Here is a 14,644-nt window from a genome sequence, read left to right as displayed (position 1 = left end):
AGTGGCCTTGACTGCAAGTTGGGCAGTACCATTTTAGGATGCTGTCTCTGTGTGCTTCAACTTATATAAGATTCGAAATTGCATGTACTTCAGTTTGGTTTGAGGACAGAAGACTCCACAATGTCTGTGCTTAATATGCAGAATTGTCTAGTGTGCCTTGGGCTGCTGGCTCAGCATTTATTATTTATTTATTTCATAAAAGATATAAATGGAAGATAATAAGAGTTGCTAAGGTAGACAAAACAAAATCATAGATACCAGTCTGGTCTATTAAAAACACTTAATAAAAGTTAAAAATTGTGATTTTAGCCAAATGTTTAGTCATTCTGTCGTGTCACCGCAAAGTGTCTTACAGTTTAATATTTATGTCTTGTGCTTTCTATTACTAAGTCAGTCAATTCAGTTTTGTCTATATAGCCCTAATTCATAATAACAGGCCATCAAGGGCCTTTATATTGTAAAGTAAACACAGGGACAAAAGTTTAAAAAATAGCAAATCCTAACATTCAGACTGTCCCCTGTGAATAAGCGCTTGGTGACACTGAGAAGGAGGAACTTCCTCTTAACAGGAAGGCTCATAGAGGGGCAGCCATCTGCTGTGACCAGTTGATAGGGTGAGGGCAAAGACAAGAGTCTAGACAAGGACAAGACACAATCTATTAAAGACATTCAGTAGTGGCATAAAAATGCTTGGAGTATGAAAAGAGTTGAGTGGAGAAGAATGCACAGTACATCGTGGGAAGTCCCCCAGCAGCCTGTCTACATAACCAACAGATGATTCACACTGAGCCCTAACTATAAACTTTATGAAAAGGAAGGTTTTGGAAAGAGGGAAAAAACGAGCTCAAAGCCTTTGCTGAATACTGCTTTACTCACTTTGTTTTAGCCATTTGTGTTTTAGATGTTCATTTATCACAAAATGACAACTAATGAAGACCTTGTGAAGCAACTGGTTATTTTTTTTACACAGAAAGTTAAAACTCTTACATGATAAATCTTAATTATACATTAGCTACAACTACTAAAACGCCCTTGAGGAACTTCATCTAATATGGAACATGTGTGCATTGTTTCTATAGTTAATTAGTTTATTTGACCCTGAAAAAGCGTTACAGAATATATCATAACTGTTCATACATCTATGTCTTACACCTGACACACAGACACTGCTCTGAATTCAGTTTTGGTGGTCCATGTAAGGACTTTGTTCCTGAATTCCCTTAAATTGGCTCCCTCATCTGCTACTTATAGCTTTATTCACACCATCTTGATGTGTCTCTGAAGGATTGCTTGGCTTCTCTATCTGACGCTGAGCTTGCAGAGTGTTGCTAATTGGGGGAGTGTTGCACCATCGACATTCACAAGCTGTTAATGGCTTCCAGTCCATACAGTTAGCCACTGCCAAGGCTCAACTAATAAGAATCACAGATTCTCTCTGTTGTCTGGAAATACAGCTGCATCACTCATACGTATGGTGCTATATGACCATTTTTTTTCCTATAAATAATTCTTTCACATTTGTGATTGTGTATCTCAGTTGGTGCCAAATAAACCAAAGATATGCTCAGTGGTTATAAAGGAAACCTCATTAGCATGAGTCATATCTGTGGCGTGAACACAGCTGTGCATCAGCTGTATTTTTCCAGCCTGTGGTGCAGCCATGTCAAACCACTGGCATCTCATTTTAAAGTCATTGCCAGGGGGCTTGGATTTTGAGCACACTTACGATGCCAATAAATCTTATTAGTGTTGTTGGCGTTCTACCTTTTCATTCACTATGAAGATCTTTCTATATTTTTTTAAACTTTTAATTACCTTTGTGTCTAGTCCAATTTACAGAAGTATGCATCTTAATCCTGCTGTCTTCGTATGCTTCAGCAGTCAGCTGACGCGCATTATAGTTACTCTACATACATGTATTCATATTATCAGCTAGGTAAAACATTTATTTTACAATGTTTATCTTTACAATGTTAGTACCAATGAGAAAAACTGCCACTCTTCATTCAGTCCTCTCATTTATTCCCTTAAAACACAGCTGCCAAAAGGCAACATTTTTAGTGTTTTCAAGCTTTTTTTATGTTGCTGTTGTTGTGTCACAATGTTTCCTTCTACCTGTCAGTCACGTAAGATTAGAGAGACCAGTGAGCTGACATGTTGCACCATCACAAGACTAAAAGGTCTAACAGATTAGCTCCTTCTCTCGTGGGAAGAGTAACACACCAGGTATCAATCTTCTCTGTGACTGCTTGCTGTATCTCACTAGAGAGTTCAGAGCTTGAAACAAATAATACTGTTGCCAACCAAATCTACAGAGATAAATGTTGGAATGGAAAGTGATCAAAGGAGGTGGCAAAGATGCGATCTCATTTGGCAGCTTAAAAAATGTCTCTCATTAATTCCGATTTGTTTGTTTTTTTGCATCGGCGAGGGGGACTAATATAAAAAAATGTGTATTATTTTTAAATAATTAAATTATAATTATACTATTGCATTACTCATTGCATGGTCAGTTTTTTAAATGTTGAATTTGTTATCACGTTTGTCATGTATGACAAATTCTCATTTTCATTTTTATTTACAGACTGAAATTTCAGTCTTCAGTATGTTTCTGTCAAATGTAAGCGAATGCCTTCCAGTTTGGCCCAGTGTGGAAATCCCTGCATGTGTCTGTGATCCTCAGAGACTGTAGTCACTGCTAATCGAAATATTAGTTTGAGCCCCTGCTACAGTACGATGTTATGATTTTCAGCTTAACTCAAGTCCAGTTCACCATATCGTTTAATGACCTGTAACTCAAATTAAACTTTATATTTTATCATGATGTAAAATGTACAATAGCAGAGTAAGGTCATTTTTAACATCCTGTCACCAATGACAAAATTCCTCCTTCACTATAATTATCCTGTTTTAATATTTATAACCTAAAGTACACTTCCAACTTTTAAATGTCACACAAAGTGGCTGAGGTTTAAGTATCCTTGAGGCAGTTTATGTAATGAGGTAATTATTTGACCTTATTATGTATGGCACATTTCATCTTATTGAGAGAGTTGTGTATTTATTATGAAAGCTTGTTTAAAGACTTTTTCCATCAAAACCCAAAGCTATGCAAGTTGGACTCTTTACATTAAAAAAAACACTTTTTTTCAGTTAGTATGCAAATGACCCATCTGTTCCATCTCTCTTCATTTGATTTGTTGGTTTTCCCACAGAGTGTACCAGAGCCCAACGCCCATGCAGTTCTCCCTCCATCCCTGCAGGATATTGAGGAGCTGTCAGAGGCTGTGACGGAGCTGAGCACTGTAGAGGAGGTCATGAAGTACCTGGAACCAGAACGATGGCAGATGGATATGGAAGAGTTGTACAAACCTACATGGCATGTGCTGGGGAAATCATTCATCCACAGTAAGAAGGCCCGAGGTAGGACATTATTAACATGTTTGTTTTCATGAATTAAATGTAAATTTAGTCCAAGAGCCACTACTGAAATGATTAATATTAAAAGAATATGTTTTGGTGAAATGTTGTGTTGAAATAATCACATCTGATGCATTTGAGGTGGAGCTGATCTTAATCTTCTGAGGGAAGAAGTTCAACTCTACAGCTGCACGCCACGTAATTTCTCGGTATCCCTGCGTGAAGAGCTGAAAAGGACAGATGTCATTTTCTGGCCCAGCTGCCTCCTGGTGAAGCGCTGTGGTGGAAACTGTTCCTGCTGCTCTCACCGCTGCTACGACTGTCAGTGTATTCCTGCCAGAGTCACAAAGAAATATCATGAGGTAAATATCAATTTGATCATGGCATGATGAAATCCATTTGATGTTTATTTTGTTAGTTTTTATCTGAACACATAATAATATGAAAAACACCTGCAATATGAGGTAGAAAAAAATAGTTTTAATTATGGAATACATGAATATTACTGCAGTTTTATTCAGATTTATATTGATTTTTTTAAACCTGGTTTTGTGCTATTCTGTTTTCTAAAGTTATTTTGGTCATCATCTTGGTAGAATCCTTTGTTATTTGCCTTTTACTTATCATTTTGATACAAATATGGATTCTACTTTCTCTCCTAATAGCGTGTGGAAGTAATATAGGTTGTTTAGAAAAACCACCACATTGTTTATGGATCTTGTAGTGAAACAGTGCAAAGACAGTTAAAATCAGATTGCCATTTCTTATTTTGTGAATTTTAACATTCTAATTTTTTTTAACCTTCCAAAATTTGCTACTTGCATACCATGTTACTTAAAAAGTGTTTGCATTTCAATCAAAAATGGAGGATTTTTTGAAACCCAAACCTGATTTATGTACATTTTAACATGCATTTTTCAAAACAAAACAAAACAAAATGAACAATGAACATAGAATTTTAACACATCTGGGGTTTGTTTTTTTTTTACCATTACATGCAACATGTCTTACACATGTCAAAGCAAAATATTATTGGTTGGACTGGTTTGATATTTACAATGTACTTCACAAAGATTTTTTTTGTTATACCAAAATCACACAAACATTTCCACCCATCATCCGTGGTTCCACTTTGCAAAGCAGCAGTTAAAGGTCTAAATAACCTATCCACTCAACATGCTTTAAAAACACTGCTTCTGGCCTCTTTTGTAAACAGGTTCTACTGTTGAAACATCGAAGTGGTGTACGAGGTCTCCAGAAGTCCATGACAGATGTGCCCTTGGAACACCATGAAGAGTGTGCCTGCGTGTGTAAAGATGATTCTGACTGACCTCAGACATGTGTAACAGCTGCCAACGGAAGCATGCGGATGTTAGAAATGAACCTCTGCCGCTGTTCCTATCTCATCCACTACCACTGGAAGCTAACAAGATTCTCCTTTTATCCTGATGTCCTTTTACTAATTGGATGAAGCAGAACGGACTGGAATCTAATAAATCTTCCAAATGGATTTGACTGCTGTGGAATACCAATAGAGTGCTCTGAGTCCATTTTAGAAAGGCCAAAAAAAAAATCACTGGAGCAGATCTGGACCATTACCTATGAGCTCTGAAGACTATTTTCTTCCATTCTTCTGAGATAAGAACACTGAGGCATTTGCGCCATTTCTTCCTGAGGTCTTTTTTAAAGTTCAGTCAGTGTGGGCTGATACTGTCATGAAAAATGGGAGCTTCTTTGTTCAAGTACTTTTTTATATCTATAAGTGAGCTGGCTCCAGCTGCCTTGCCTTGCTCCCTTGGCTCCTCTATTATTACCATCAAGGCAAAGAAAGGTGGTTTTTAGCCGTTTCCTTTTGCTCCCCTCTTGTTTTACCACAGTTTGTCTGTGGCAGTGTACAAACACAGTATAGTTGAAATGTAACACTAATGAGACTGCATTACGTGTAAATATTTTGTTTACATTTCTTTTCTTTATTAGTGTGCATTTTCTGCCAAAGTTTTTCAAAGATAAGATCAAAGTTGCACATTCAGAATCAGTTAGAACTCCTTTTTTAAGTCTTCATTTGATCCATCTCAGCAATATTAAATCTGCTTGCTCAAGACATGCCTGGCGTCAAACCATTTTTTTTTTCAACATTTGAGATTGTTCACAATAAGTATTTATTTGTTTAAGGAAAGGGAATTTAGGTCCAAGATGACTTGTGTGCTACATATTTCCTGTTTACTAGCCTCCTCTCTGTTTGTAATTTTTACATTTTGATTTTCTTGTGGATGTTTTTTTTTTTTTCATTTTTCTGTATGCCAATATTATTTATCTCTACTTTTGCTACAACTGTTTGTGTATTTTATAGTATTGGAAAGCAAAAATAAATTCTTCCATTTCTAACAGAATATGTAGTACTTGGGATTGGAAACTTTGATCCAACCACTGATATGAATATAGTACAAAACTCCGAAAAACAAAGGCACACATACTTATGAAAATCATCATCCACTGATATTATTGTAACCATGAAAGTAAATGTTTAGTTTCTAAAATGTTTTCACAAAAAATAAAAAATGAACAATTTTGCCCCACTAAAGTGGGGATGGGTTAATTGGAAACTCTAAAGTGCCCATAGGTGTGAATATGAGTGCGAATGGTTGTCTGTATATATGTGTTAGCCCTGCAACAGACTGACGACCTGTCTAGTGTGTACCCTGACTCTGGCCCTAAGACATCTGGGATAGCCTCCAGCGCCCCCTGCAACCCTGAAAAGGATAAGCGGAAGTGAATGGATGGATGAACAATTTTGCCACATAATGTAAACAGCGAGTCCCATTTATGAAATAGAAAAGTGTGACGTATTATATTATTCAGTGAATTTTTCTCAGCACAAACTTTGGTTTACTTCTGATGCACATCAAGGTTAATAATAATGCCAGGCAATCCACTAAATGTTTTGGTAACCCAATATGAAGCATTATATTTATTCACGTCCAAATTTCAGTTAACATTCCACTAAATTTAGGGTCAGATATACATGTTGTGCCAGTTCAAACTGGGTTTGAAGTACTCTTGGTATTTACAATGAGAGCACAGTGACAGTATTGCACGTAACAGGTGGGAACTCAGACATGTTTGCGATTGGCCCAGGTGCATATGTGTTTCTGGGAGTTCTTTTCTCAAGTCAAAAAAGATAGAGAGAGGAAAATATTAAAACTAAGTGTGATTTACTAATGCTTGTAACACGCAATTTACTGCTAACTGTGCCAGGAAAAAAAAGCATGTCTCATTTTTTGTGCCAGATACTGAATTGAATTGCCTGTGTTTAAAAAACATTACATGTAAAACGAACCACACCTATGCGGGGATCGTGTGCACATGCTATTTTGTCCTATTTAGTAAATCTGGCCTTTACCCATCGATGGATAAGTGTAAAGAATATCCCAAAGCCTATTTAGAAAACCAGTTCCTGTTGAAATCTTATAATGGAATATAAACTGATGCATTTAAACCCTGAATTTATTAAATAATAATTTATATGGAAGTCTAGATAAAGTCTGCTAAATCAAACACTTTACCGTGGTTTACTATAATATCTTGTGACTATTGGCAATAGTCGTGCAAATATTGTATACAAATGAGTAAATAGTAGGTTGGAATTACACTGTAGAGAATGATTTAGAGAACATGATTTGCCAAATTTCTCACTAATCATGATTGTGTATGAGTATACTTTTTAATCCAATAACACAAAGTTGGCAGGATGAATGTATGTTTTCCTGAAGAAGTGTGTTTTTCACTCCACAAGCTCTTTATCACACTATGAGCAGTATTGTTCATTCTCCCCTTGGCCATCAGGTCACCCAGGAGGAGGTTCTCATTTGTCCATCTCACACTGCTGTCCTGGCCAATTACTCTGATCTAATGTGCACCCTGGCAGGCATCTGCGGTGACGCCAGATGCTACTGCACAAACCCGCCAGCTCCCAGTGTGGCTTTTATAATATTAAACAGATTGTCTTTCTTTGTTGATGCAGTGCTTCTTTGCAAAGGAAACCTCATTGCACTGGCACGAGATCTGATATAGTACGAGGAGTAGGTTTGTTGTGTTTATATGAGTGAGTGGATGTGTACAGTTTAAATCTAGCACTTCCGCCCTTCACCTACGTGCCTTTCTGCCTTTTGCCATATTTTTATGAAATCAAAGCAGCCTGAGTCAGGCTAGACCTCATCATCATAGCATAATATTTTTTGGGCAGTTAACCAATTGTAAAACAAACGCTTATTCTGTGTTCCAATTTAGGACTTTTTAAATATTCTGTAGCTTAAAAAGTAAAAACCTTGGAAAGTATTGTGCTGTAACTGCAGACACTCTGCGGTCCACAGAAAATTCAACATCAGTGATTCATGGCAATAAAGGTGATAATAGTATATGATTCTGCAGAAGCTTTTGGAATTACTCAGACCAAAGGTTGAAGCACAAGGACATTCTCTTTCTGCCTGTAAATGAATGCTCTTTGCAACACAAGACATTCAGCTCAAATATTTCAAAGACGTATTTGAAAAATCCTGTTAACCTCTAATAAACTGCAGTTTTGACCTTGCCTATGCATGCCTCAATAGATGAAAAGATTAAACCTCGTACACATTCCTCCAAATAAGCACAGGAACATAATAAACTATCCCTCAATTAATTTCTTCACAGATGTCCCTAATAATTGTGTGAAGAGTTTCTATAACCCATCAGGTTCTACTGCTCACATCATCAATCATGTTTTGGTTGGAGACATAAAACATATATATTCATCCATCCAATCATTTTCTTCCACGTATCAAATTCTGTGCCCCAGTACGGCTGGAGCCTATCCCAGCTGTCACAGGGCGAGAGGCAGAATACACCCTGTGCAAGATGTCATTCTATCATAGGACTAACACAGAGACAGACAAACATTCACACTTACATTCACAATTAAAGCAAATTTAGAATCAGCAACTAACCAAAGATGCGTGTCTTTGAATTGTGGGAGGAGTCTGGAGTCCTGGAAAAGACCCCATGCAGACATGGGGGCTATGGCGGTAGGGAAATCTGGCCAGGATCCTTCTTGGACACCTCCTACAGTAGGTGAGGTGTTTCACGAGATTTCAGGACAGACCAAGGATAGAAAGAAGATTGTGTTTCTGGGCTGGCTAGTTATTTATTTCAGTTATTTTATATTGGGGTCAAAATTACACTAATTAGTTTTGTCATATAAACACAATATAAATCATGTTTACTTGAAATGACTGAAAACTAAGGGATTAAGAGTTAAAAGATGGTCGATTAGCTATTAAGTAAAAGTGGATTGTTTTTTTGGATAAAAACTACAAGTTGCATTAAAGAAAAAAAGCATTTTTGTAACTTGCCGAATTAATAATAATAATCTATTTTTTGTCCTTACATGACAGATATTATATAACTAATGGTGCTGCAAGAAAAAAAAAGGTTTTACTATTTTCCTTTTACAATAAACTGTTTTTGGGGTCCTCAGCGACGCTATGTTAAATATGGTGGTAGAATGAAGGTATAATAAAAGAACTCAAACAAGCAGCGGCTGGTGTAATCTTTAAAGTTATTCATGTAGAAAAAAGCGCATTAGTTGGAAAACAACTGCAGCAATGTGTGCGGTCCAGCAACCAAGCAAAACTAAGTGTTCAGTAACTGAGCTCCAAGAATGAACTTAGTTCTATGACCTAAACCAAACTTCTCAGGCGTTGCAAGTGTGCCTGCTGCACGTCCCAGCTCCAGTCCAATCTGTAAAGAAGGCAGCCACACAAATAGGTAGACACAGAAGCTGGGTGGCTTTGCACAAAGAATGAAAATGCTGCAAATACAACTAGTATTGTATCTTTATAGTTTACTAATTAAACTAATTGACATTGAAAAACTAGTTCATGCATTTATTACTTCTAGGCTGGACTGGCTCCCTTCAGTGGCTTCCTGTTAAATCCAGAATTCAAAATCCTGCTCCTCACATAAAAGTCTTAAATAATCAGGCCCCATCTTATCTTAATGACCTTGTAGTACCATATCAGCCTATTAGAGCACTTCGCTCTTGCACGGCAGGCTTACTTGTTGTTCCTAGAGTATTTAAAAGTAGAATGAGAGGCAGAGCCTTCAGTTTTCAGGCCCCTCTTCTGTGGAACCAGCTTCCAGTTTGGATTCGGGAGACAGACACTATCTCTACTTTTAAGATTAGGCTTAAAACTTTCCTTTTTGCTAAAGCATATAGTTAGGGCTGGACCAGGTGACCCTGAATCCTCCCTTAGTTATGCTGCAATAGGCATAGCCTGCTGGGGGATTCCCATGATGGGTTGAGTTTTTCCTTTTCAGTCACTTTTTTCACTCATTATGTGTTAATAGACCTCTCTGCATTGAATTGTACTTGTTATTAATCTCTGTCTCTCTTCCACAGCATGTCTTTTATCCTGTTTTCCTTCTCTCACCCCAACCGGTCACAGCAGATGGCCCCGCCCCTCCCTGAGCCTGGTTCTGCTGGAGGGTTCTTCCTGTTAAAAGGCAGTTTTTCCTTCCCACTCTCACCAAAGTGCTTGCTCATAGGGGGTCATATGATTGTTGGGTTTTTCTCTGTATCAATTATTGTACGATCTACTGTACAATATAAAGCGAAGCACCTTGAGGCGACTGTTGTTGTGATTTGGCGCGTGTGTAAAGATGATTCTAATATATTATATATAAATAAATATTTATATAAACAAAAATTAAATAAACTGAATTGAATTGAATTAAATGCATTCTGGGCTTTACTGCATCGATGACAAGTTACTGAACTGATTTCTAATGGATGCAAGCACAGCAAAATGCCTTTAGGTTTAGGTTTCCGTGTTTTCTCATTTAATTTCTTTCTGCTCATTTTGAATACTTTGGTTTTTTTTAAACTGTCACCCCCTGCCTGTACCCAAAAGCTTGAAAATCCTCTGGCATTGTCTCAGATATCAACCACCAGCACTTTAGCCAATGGCAACCACAGCAGAGGTCTGGCGCTGTCATTTTCCATCACTCCTGACTAAATTATACTGTCCAAAAGTTTGACATCAACCCAACAAACAACAAAGGGCTGTTACAGCATTTTTTGGAATATAAATTTATTTATCTGCTCTTCTTGATTCCCGTAGTGATTTGCAGGTCTTGTTATCATGTCCTCCAATGAACCTTTGGTTACATCTTCTCCGAGACCAAACACGAGCTCAGCAAGTACTTTTAGGAGCAATTAAAATGGTATGCATACAATTTTCTTTTCAAAAACCTGACAGATGTCTTGTGAAAACAGAATCTGCTGTACATTCCAAATGTATTTTAAGTATCGTTGCAGTGCTGTTGCACACAAAATATGAGTTGCCATTCTGCTGAACTACTTTATGTTTTTATCAAGTTCTCCTATTTTATTTCCAAAATAATTCACTACAGCTTTCAGAGCGTTAACATTAATAAACATCCATCTCCTGTAACTGGCAGCTGACTCTAGATTTCAACATGCAGTCTGTGAATTGATCTTAGCTTGAGGTTGTTTATAACTGTGTTGGAGCACTGCCTGATAGAGGAAATTTGGCAGCCCGTTCAGATGATATCTCCAGCATCCCTAATTGGTTCACAGTACATGGATGGAAAGGCCAAATTGACGGGTGCATGTTACGTTTCTGATAATTATAGGGTGTTTCAGTGGTGGTTTTCAGAGAACAAGCTGTTGTTTCTGGGAATGTAAGGTCCTTGAATTTAGGTAGAATTAATCATGGGTCAAAGCATCATTTACAAAGCAACCCAACAGAGGAGAGCTCTGTGTTGAACATACTTTAGGTTAAGTCATTTGACAGATGTCTCCCTTTTCAGCTTTCATCTCCTCATTACATCCAACATTTAACCACTCCACCTTACCACACCAAGATGAAAGGTTATTACATTTACCCTGTACTCTATAATACACTATACATTAAACATCCTGCTGTAAATCAAATATATAGGCCTATGAAACCCTAGTCACCAAATGTAAATTGTATCCAAGTTGTCATAACTTCTAATATATGGTGTGCTTTTAAAATAACATAGCAAATGGATATTGAATAAGTGCTTTGCATCACCCTCAGCTAGTTCTGTGTGAACTACATAAAGGTTGTATGTGCCCTGTAATATATGCAGGATGTGCTGGCGGTGATGCAGGCATTTTGCTGGGGTGGGACTGATTAATTCTGACAAGAGAGCTCCCACTATTATTTATTAACCTTAAACACAGATGGCCATAAGGGAGCTGCATCCTTACTAGCAAGTCAAAGGTCACCGATTCTTAACAGGCAGTGATTTGCTAACCCTGGAAGTCCACCTTCTTGGTTTCTAATGATCATTCAAGCTTTGGAAAATCAGATTTGGGGTGTGGTGTCGGGGGGTAGGACTTTATTTTCCTATTTTAATATTCAAAAGTGCAAAGGTTAAAGTATTAAAGACGTGTCAAGAGAAATGAAGAGTCTTCTTTATTTTCTTTTAAAAAGGTTAAAAAAGCAGATACTTGGCAGAAATATTTCACTTTAAGGAAACCATGTTACACAGACCTTTTGTTTTGAGAAGTGTGTGAAAAGAAATATTACCAGTAGTTGCAGCCACTGTGAAGTGGATGATGACAGTGGTGATTAAGTTATTGTATAAAGCTATAAAAAAAAAAGATATGGTAGTATCGGTGTAACAGTTATCCAAATGCTATGCCTTCTGTTTGCTTCCCTTTAGTAAAGAGAATAAATGGGCAGCTTATGCCGTGTTACAGTGATATCTGTCTCCAGCTAAAATTTACTAGTATGTGAGTCAGGCTAGAGTAAAACACTGCAGTGTTTTTAACTTTTAAATAGCACTAAATTAAATATTAAGTCTTAACTTAATTTATATTTACATTAGGTGTAAAGTCAGAAAAAAAGACCTATGCTTTTCAATGCTGTGTCTCATTCAAGTGACAAAATGTAACTTTGAAAGCCCAAAGTGGTAAAGTTTGATGTTAAATTAGGCCAGGTCATGTGATGTATGCTGTCTCATTACTGGGACACATAAGTGCAACAGAGTGAATGCTAATATTACACCCGTGAATTTTCCACCCATGGAAAAGGCTTATTGCAGGGTTTCCTATAGCCATAATTCTGACTATGAATCACAGAAATAAATAACATATCAGATTCAAGATGGCAGGTGAGTGATGTGCTGTGGCTACATATCAAGGTGACAGATGTGTGCTCCATATGGCCCTAGAACACAAAGGTCATATAATCCCCAAGGAGAGTTAGATTACCACTAGGAGTGTCGTGTGACTGCCAGGACCTAGATCTTCATACCCCTCTTAGAGAGCTAATGTGTCGCAAAGACTGATTTTCTTTTAAAAAATCCAAAACATAAAGCCACTAGTTAGAGGTTATATTTTTTTATATGTATGTCGTAAAATCTACAGCGTGAATGTGATTGTACATATTTTATTGGAAGTATATAACTGACTTTTACAATAACACATGCTCTTCTTTTTGCTGAAATTATTTGATTTCATTTAGGACAATTAGGTTTAAGTTCAAGAAAGACACTTCAAAGAATAGACGCTTTGCTTTTGTATGACTTTATGTTTTGAGAGGCTTGAGTAAGGGGGGCAAACTAACCTACAACTAAATTGTTATCATCACCTTAATTCTAGATTAATCATAGAGCAGAAAACTGATCTTCACAATTTTACCTAGGCTTTCACTTTAAATTCATATTTAGAAACTCCAGCAACAAAGCAGAAAATTTTGCTGTTACCTGTTTTCATCCCTTACAAATTTAATTGTGTGGAGCAAATGTCACATATACCAGATGTATCCCAACCTTTAAAGTCATCAGAGTCTCCTGACTTAGCCTTTGGGGGCAGCATTTGAATATTGCTTCAAAGCTAAAACTGTCATGAAACCAAGCTAGACTAAAGGAAGACACATCACTTTTATTTCCTACTCTGTTGGATTTTTTTTTGTTTATCAGATGTGATATATAAATAAAAGTGACTTGATATGTTAAATCAAGGATAACCGTCTCTAATTCAGTTGCACAGTTGTAGTGTTAACACCAAAAAAAGGAAAATCAATTCTACCAAAAAATGCAATACTCAAAAACCTTGTTCTCTTTTAAATGGTGGTTTCATAGCAAGAAGGGGAAATGACTAAAGGGAAGCGTGTAAGCCAGGGGTAGAAAGTTTGTTTTACAGCTTTAAAGCGCTGCACATTAGATCATAGACTGAACACAGCAGGCACAAGAGTCTTTGACCATCAATGAATTATTTTCTTTTCTACAAGCCCGGACTTGCCCCAGCGCTTCACTTTGAGTCACACGCACAAATGGGCCAAGTCAAATGGTTTATGCATCCTGTTTCCTTTTTTCAACAGTGTTTGAAAGGAGGGGTCACAGACCACATGTGAGGCACAACACAGGTCCCAGTCAGCAGTCCACTAAATGTCCCATTCATGTCGAGGCGCTGCTGAGCCAGGGCTTAAAATCTACTTGACTGATGTGGTCACTGGGAAAAAAAACTGTAATGCATGGGGTCGGTTTACCCTGAAGCAACGCAAGGGCACAAATTTAGGAAACTGGCCAAGTCACATGGAGCATTTTCTTTTCCAATCATTCAGTTTCTGGATATTGTTCTTAATTATCTAAGGCACTGATATCAGTGCATTCAGCACAACTTCAAGCTCAACTTAAAAAGCCTGATTCAGTTGATGAGGAGCACACTGAAGCAGAGCTCCAAGGAAGTTAACATTTCTAACTTTCCCCCCTGTTATCAATGTAGACATGTATTCCAAATTAAGTCCTGAGTTTTAAACTAAAATAAACTCATCATGTGACCTTATAAACAAAGTCCAGCCAGTGTCCTTTTAAGGAAGAAGAACAATGTTTGAACATACCACAATTTCTGAGCCATAATGGTGGGAACCATGTACTTTGAAGAGAGACCAAAGACAACACCAGATATCATGTATCTGCCTGTGCTGCCACAGACACTGAATCTTAGTGTATTTTGATTTTATTTTAGTTCAGTTGACATTATTTTATCTCAGTACTTCTACTGCATTTTTCTTGCTTGGTCACATTTTCCCTTTTCAGTTTATGCTCTCTGGTAGCACTTTTCCCCACCAGTGCCCAGTTTGGTCTCTAGGGGACCATTTGACTGTAATCACCAGCTGTGTACCTCTTA

The 14,644-nt window shown here is 37.4% G+C and overlaps 1 protein-coding gene across 1 annotated transcript in view; it reads left to right on the top strand.

Annotated features, from left to right (window-relative positions):
- The window catches only part of pdgfc (platelet derived growth factor c), a 48,091-nt gene extending 42,281 nt beyond the window's left edge, over nucleotides 1-5,810 (top strand). The window contains exons 4-6 of the mRNA XM_026182670.2: nucleotides 3,216-3,423; nucleotides 3,562-3,782; nucleotides 4,637-5,810. Of these exons, the coding sequence (XP_026038455.2) occupies nucleotides 3,216-3,423; nucleotides 3,562-3,782; nucleotides 4,637-4,750 (543 nt within the window). The 3' untranslated portion in view covers nucleotides 4,751-5,810. The remainder of the gene's footprint in view (nucleotides 1-3,215; nucleotides 3,424-3,561; nucleotides 3,783-4,636) is intronic.
- Nucleotides 5,811-14,644: the final 8,834 nt, after the last annotated feature.

This window comes from Astatotilapia calliptera, chromosome 2, assembly GCF_964374335.1.
Source record: "Astatotilapia calliptera chromosome 2, fAstCal68.1, whole genome shotgun sequence".
NCBI classification, from domain to species: domain Eukaryota; kingdom Metazoa; phylum Chordata; class Actinopteri; order Cichliformes; family Cichlidae; genus Astatotilapia; species Astatotilapia calliptera.
This window is presented reverse-complemented; position numbering and strand designations above follow the sequence as displayed.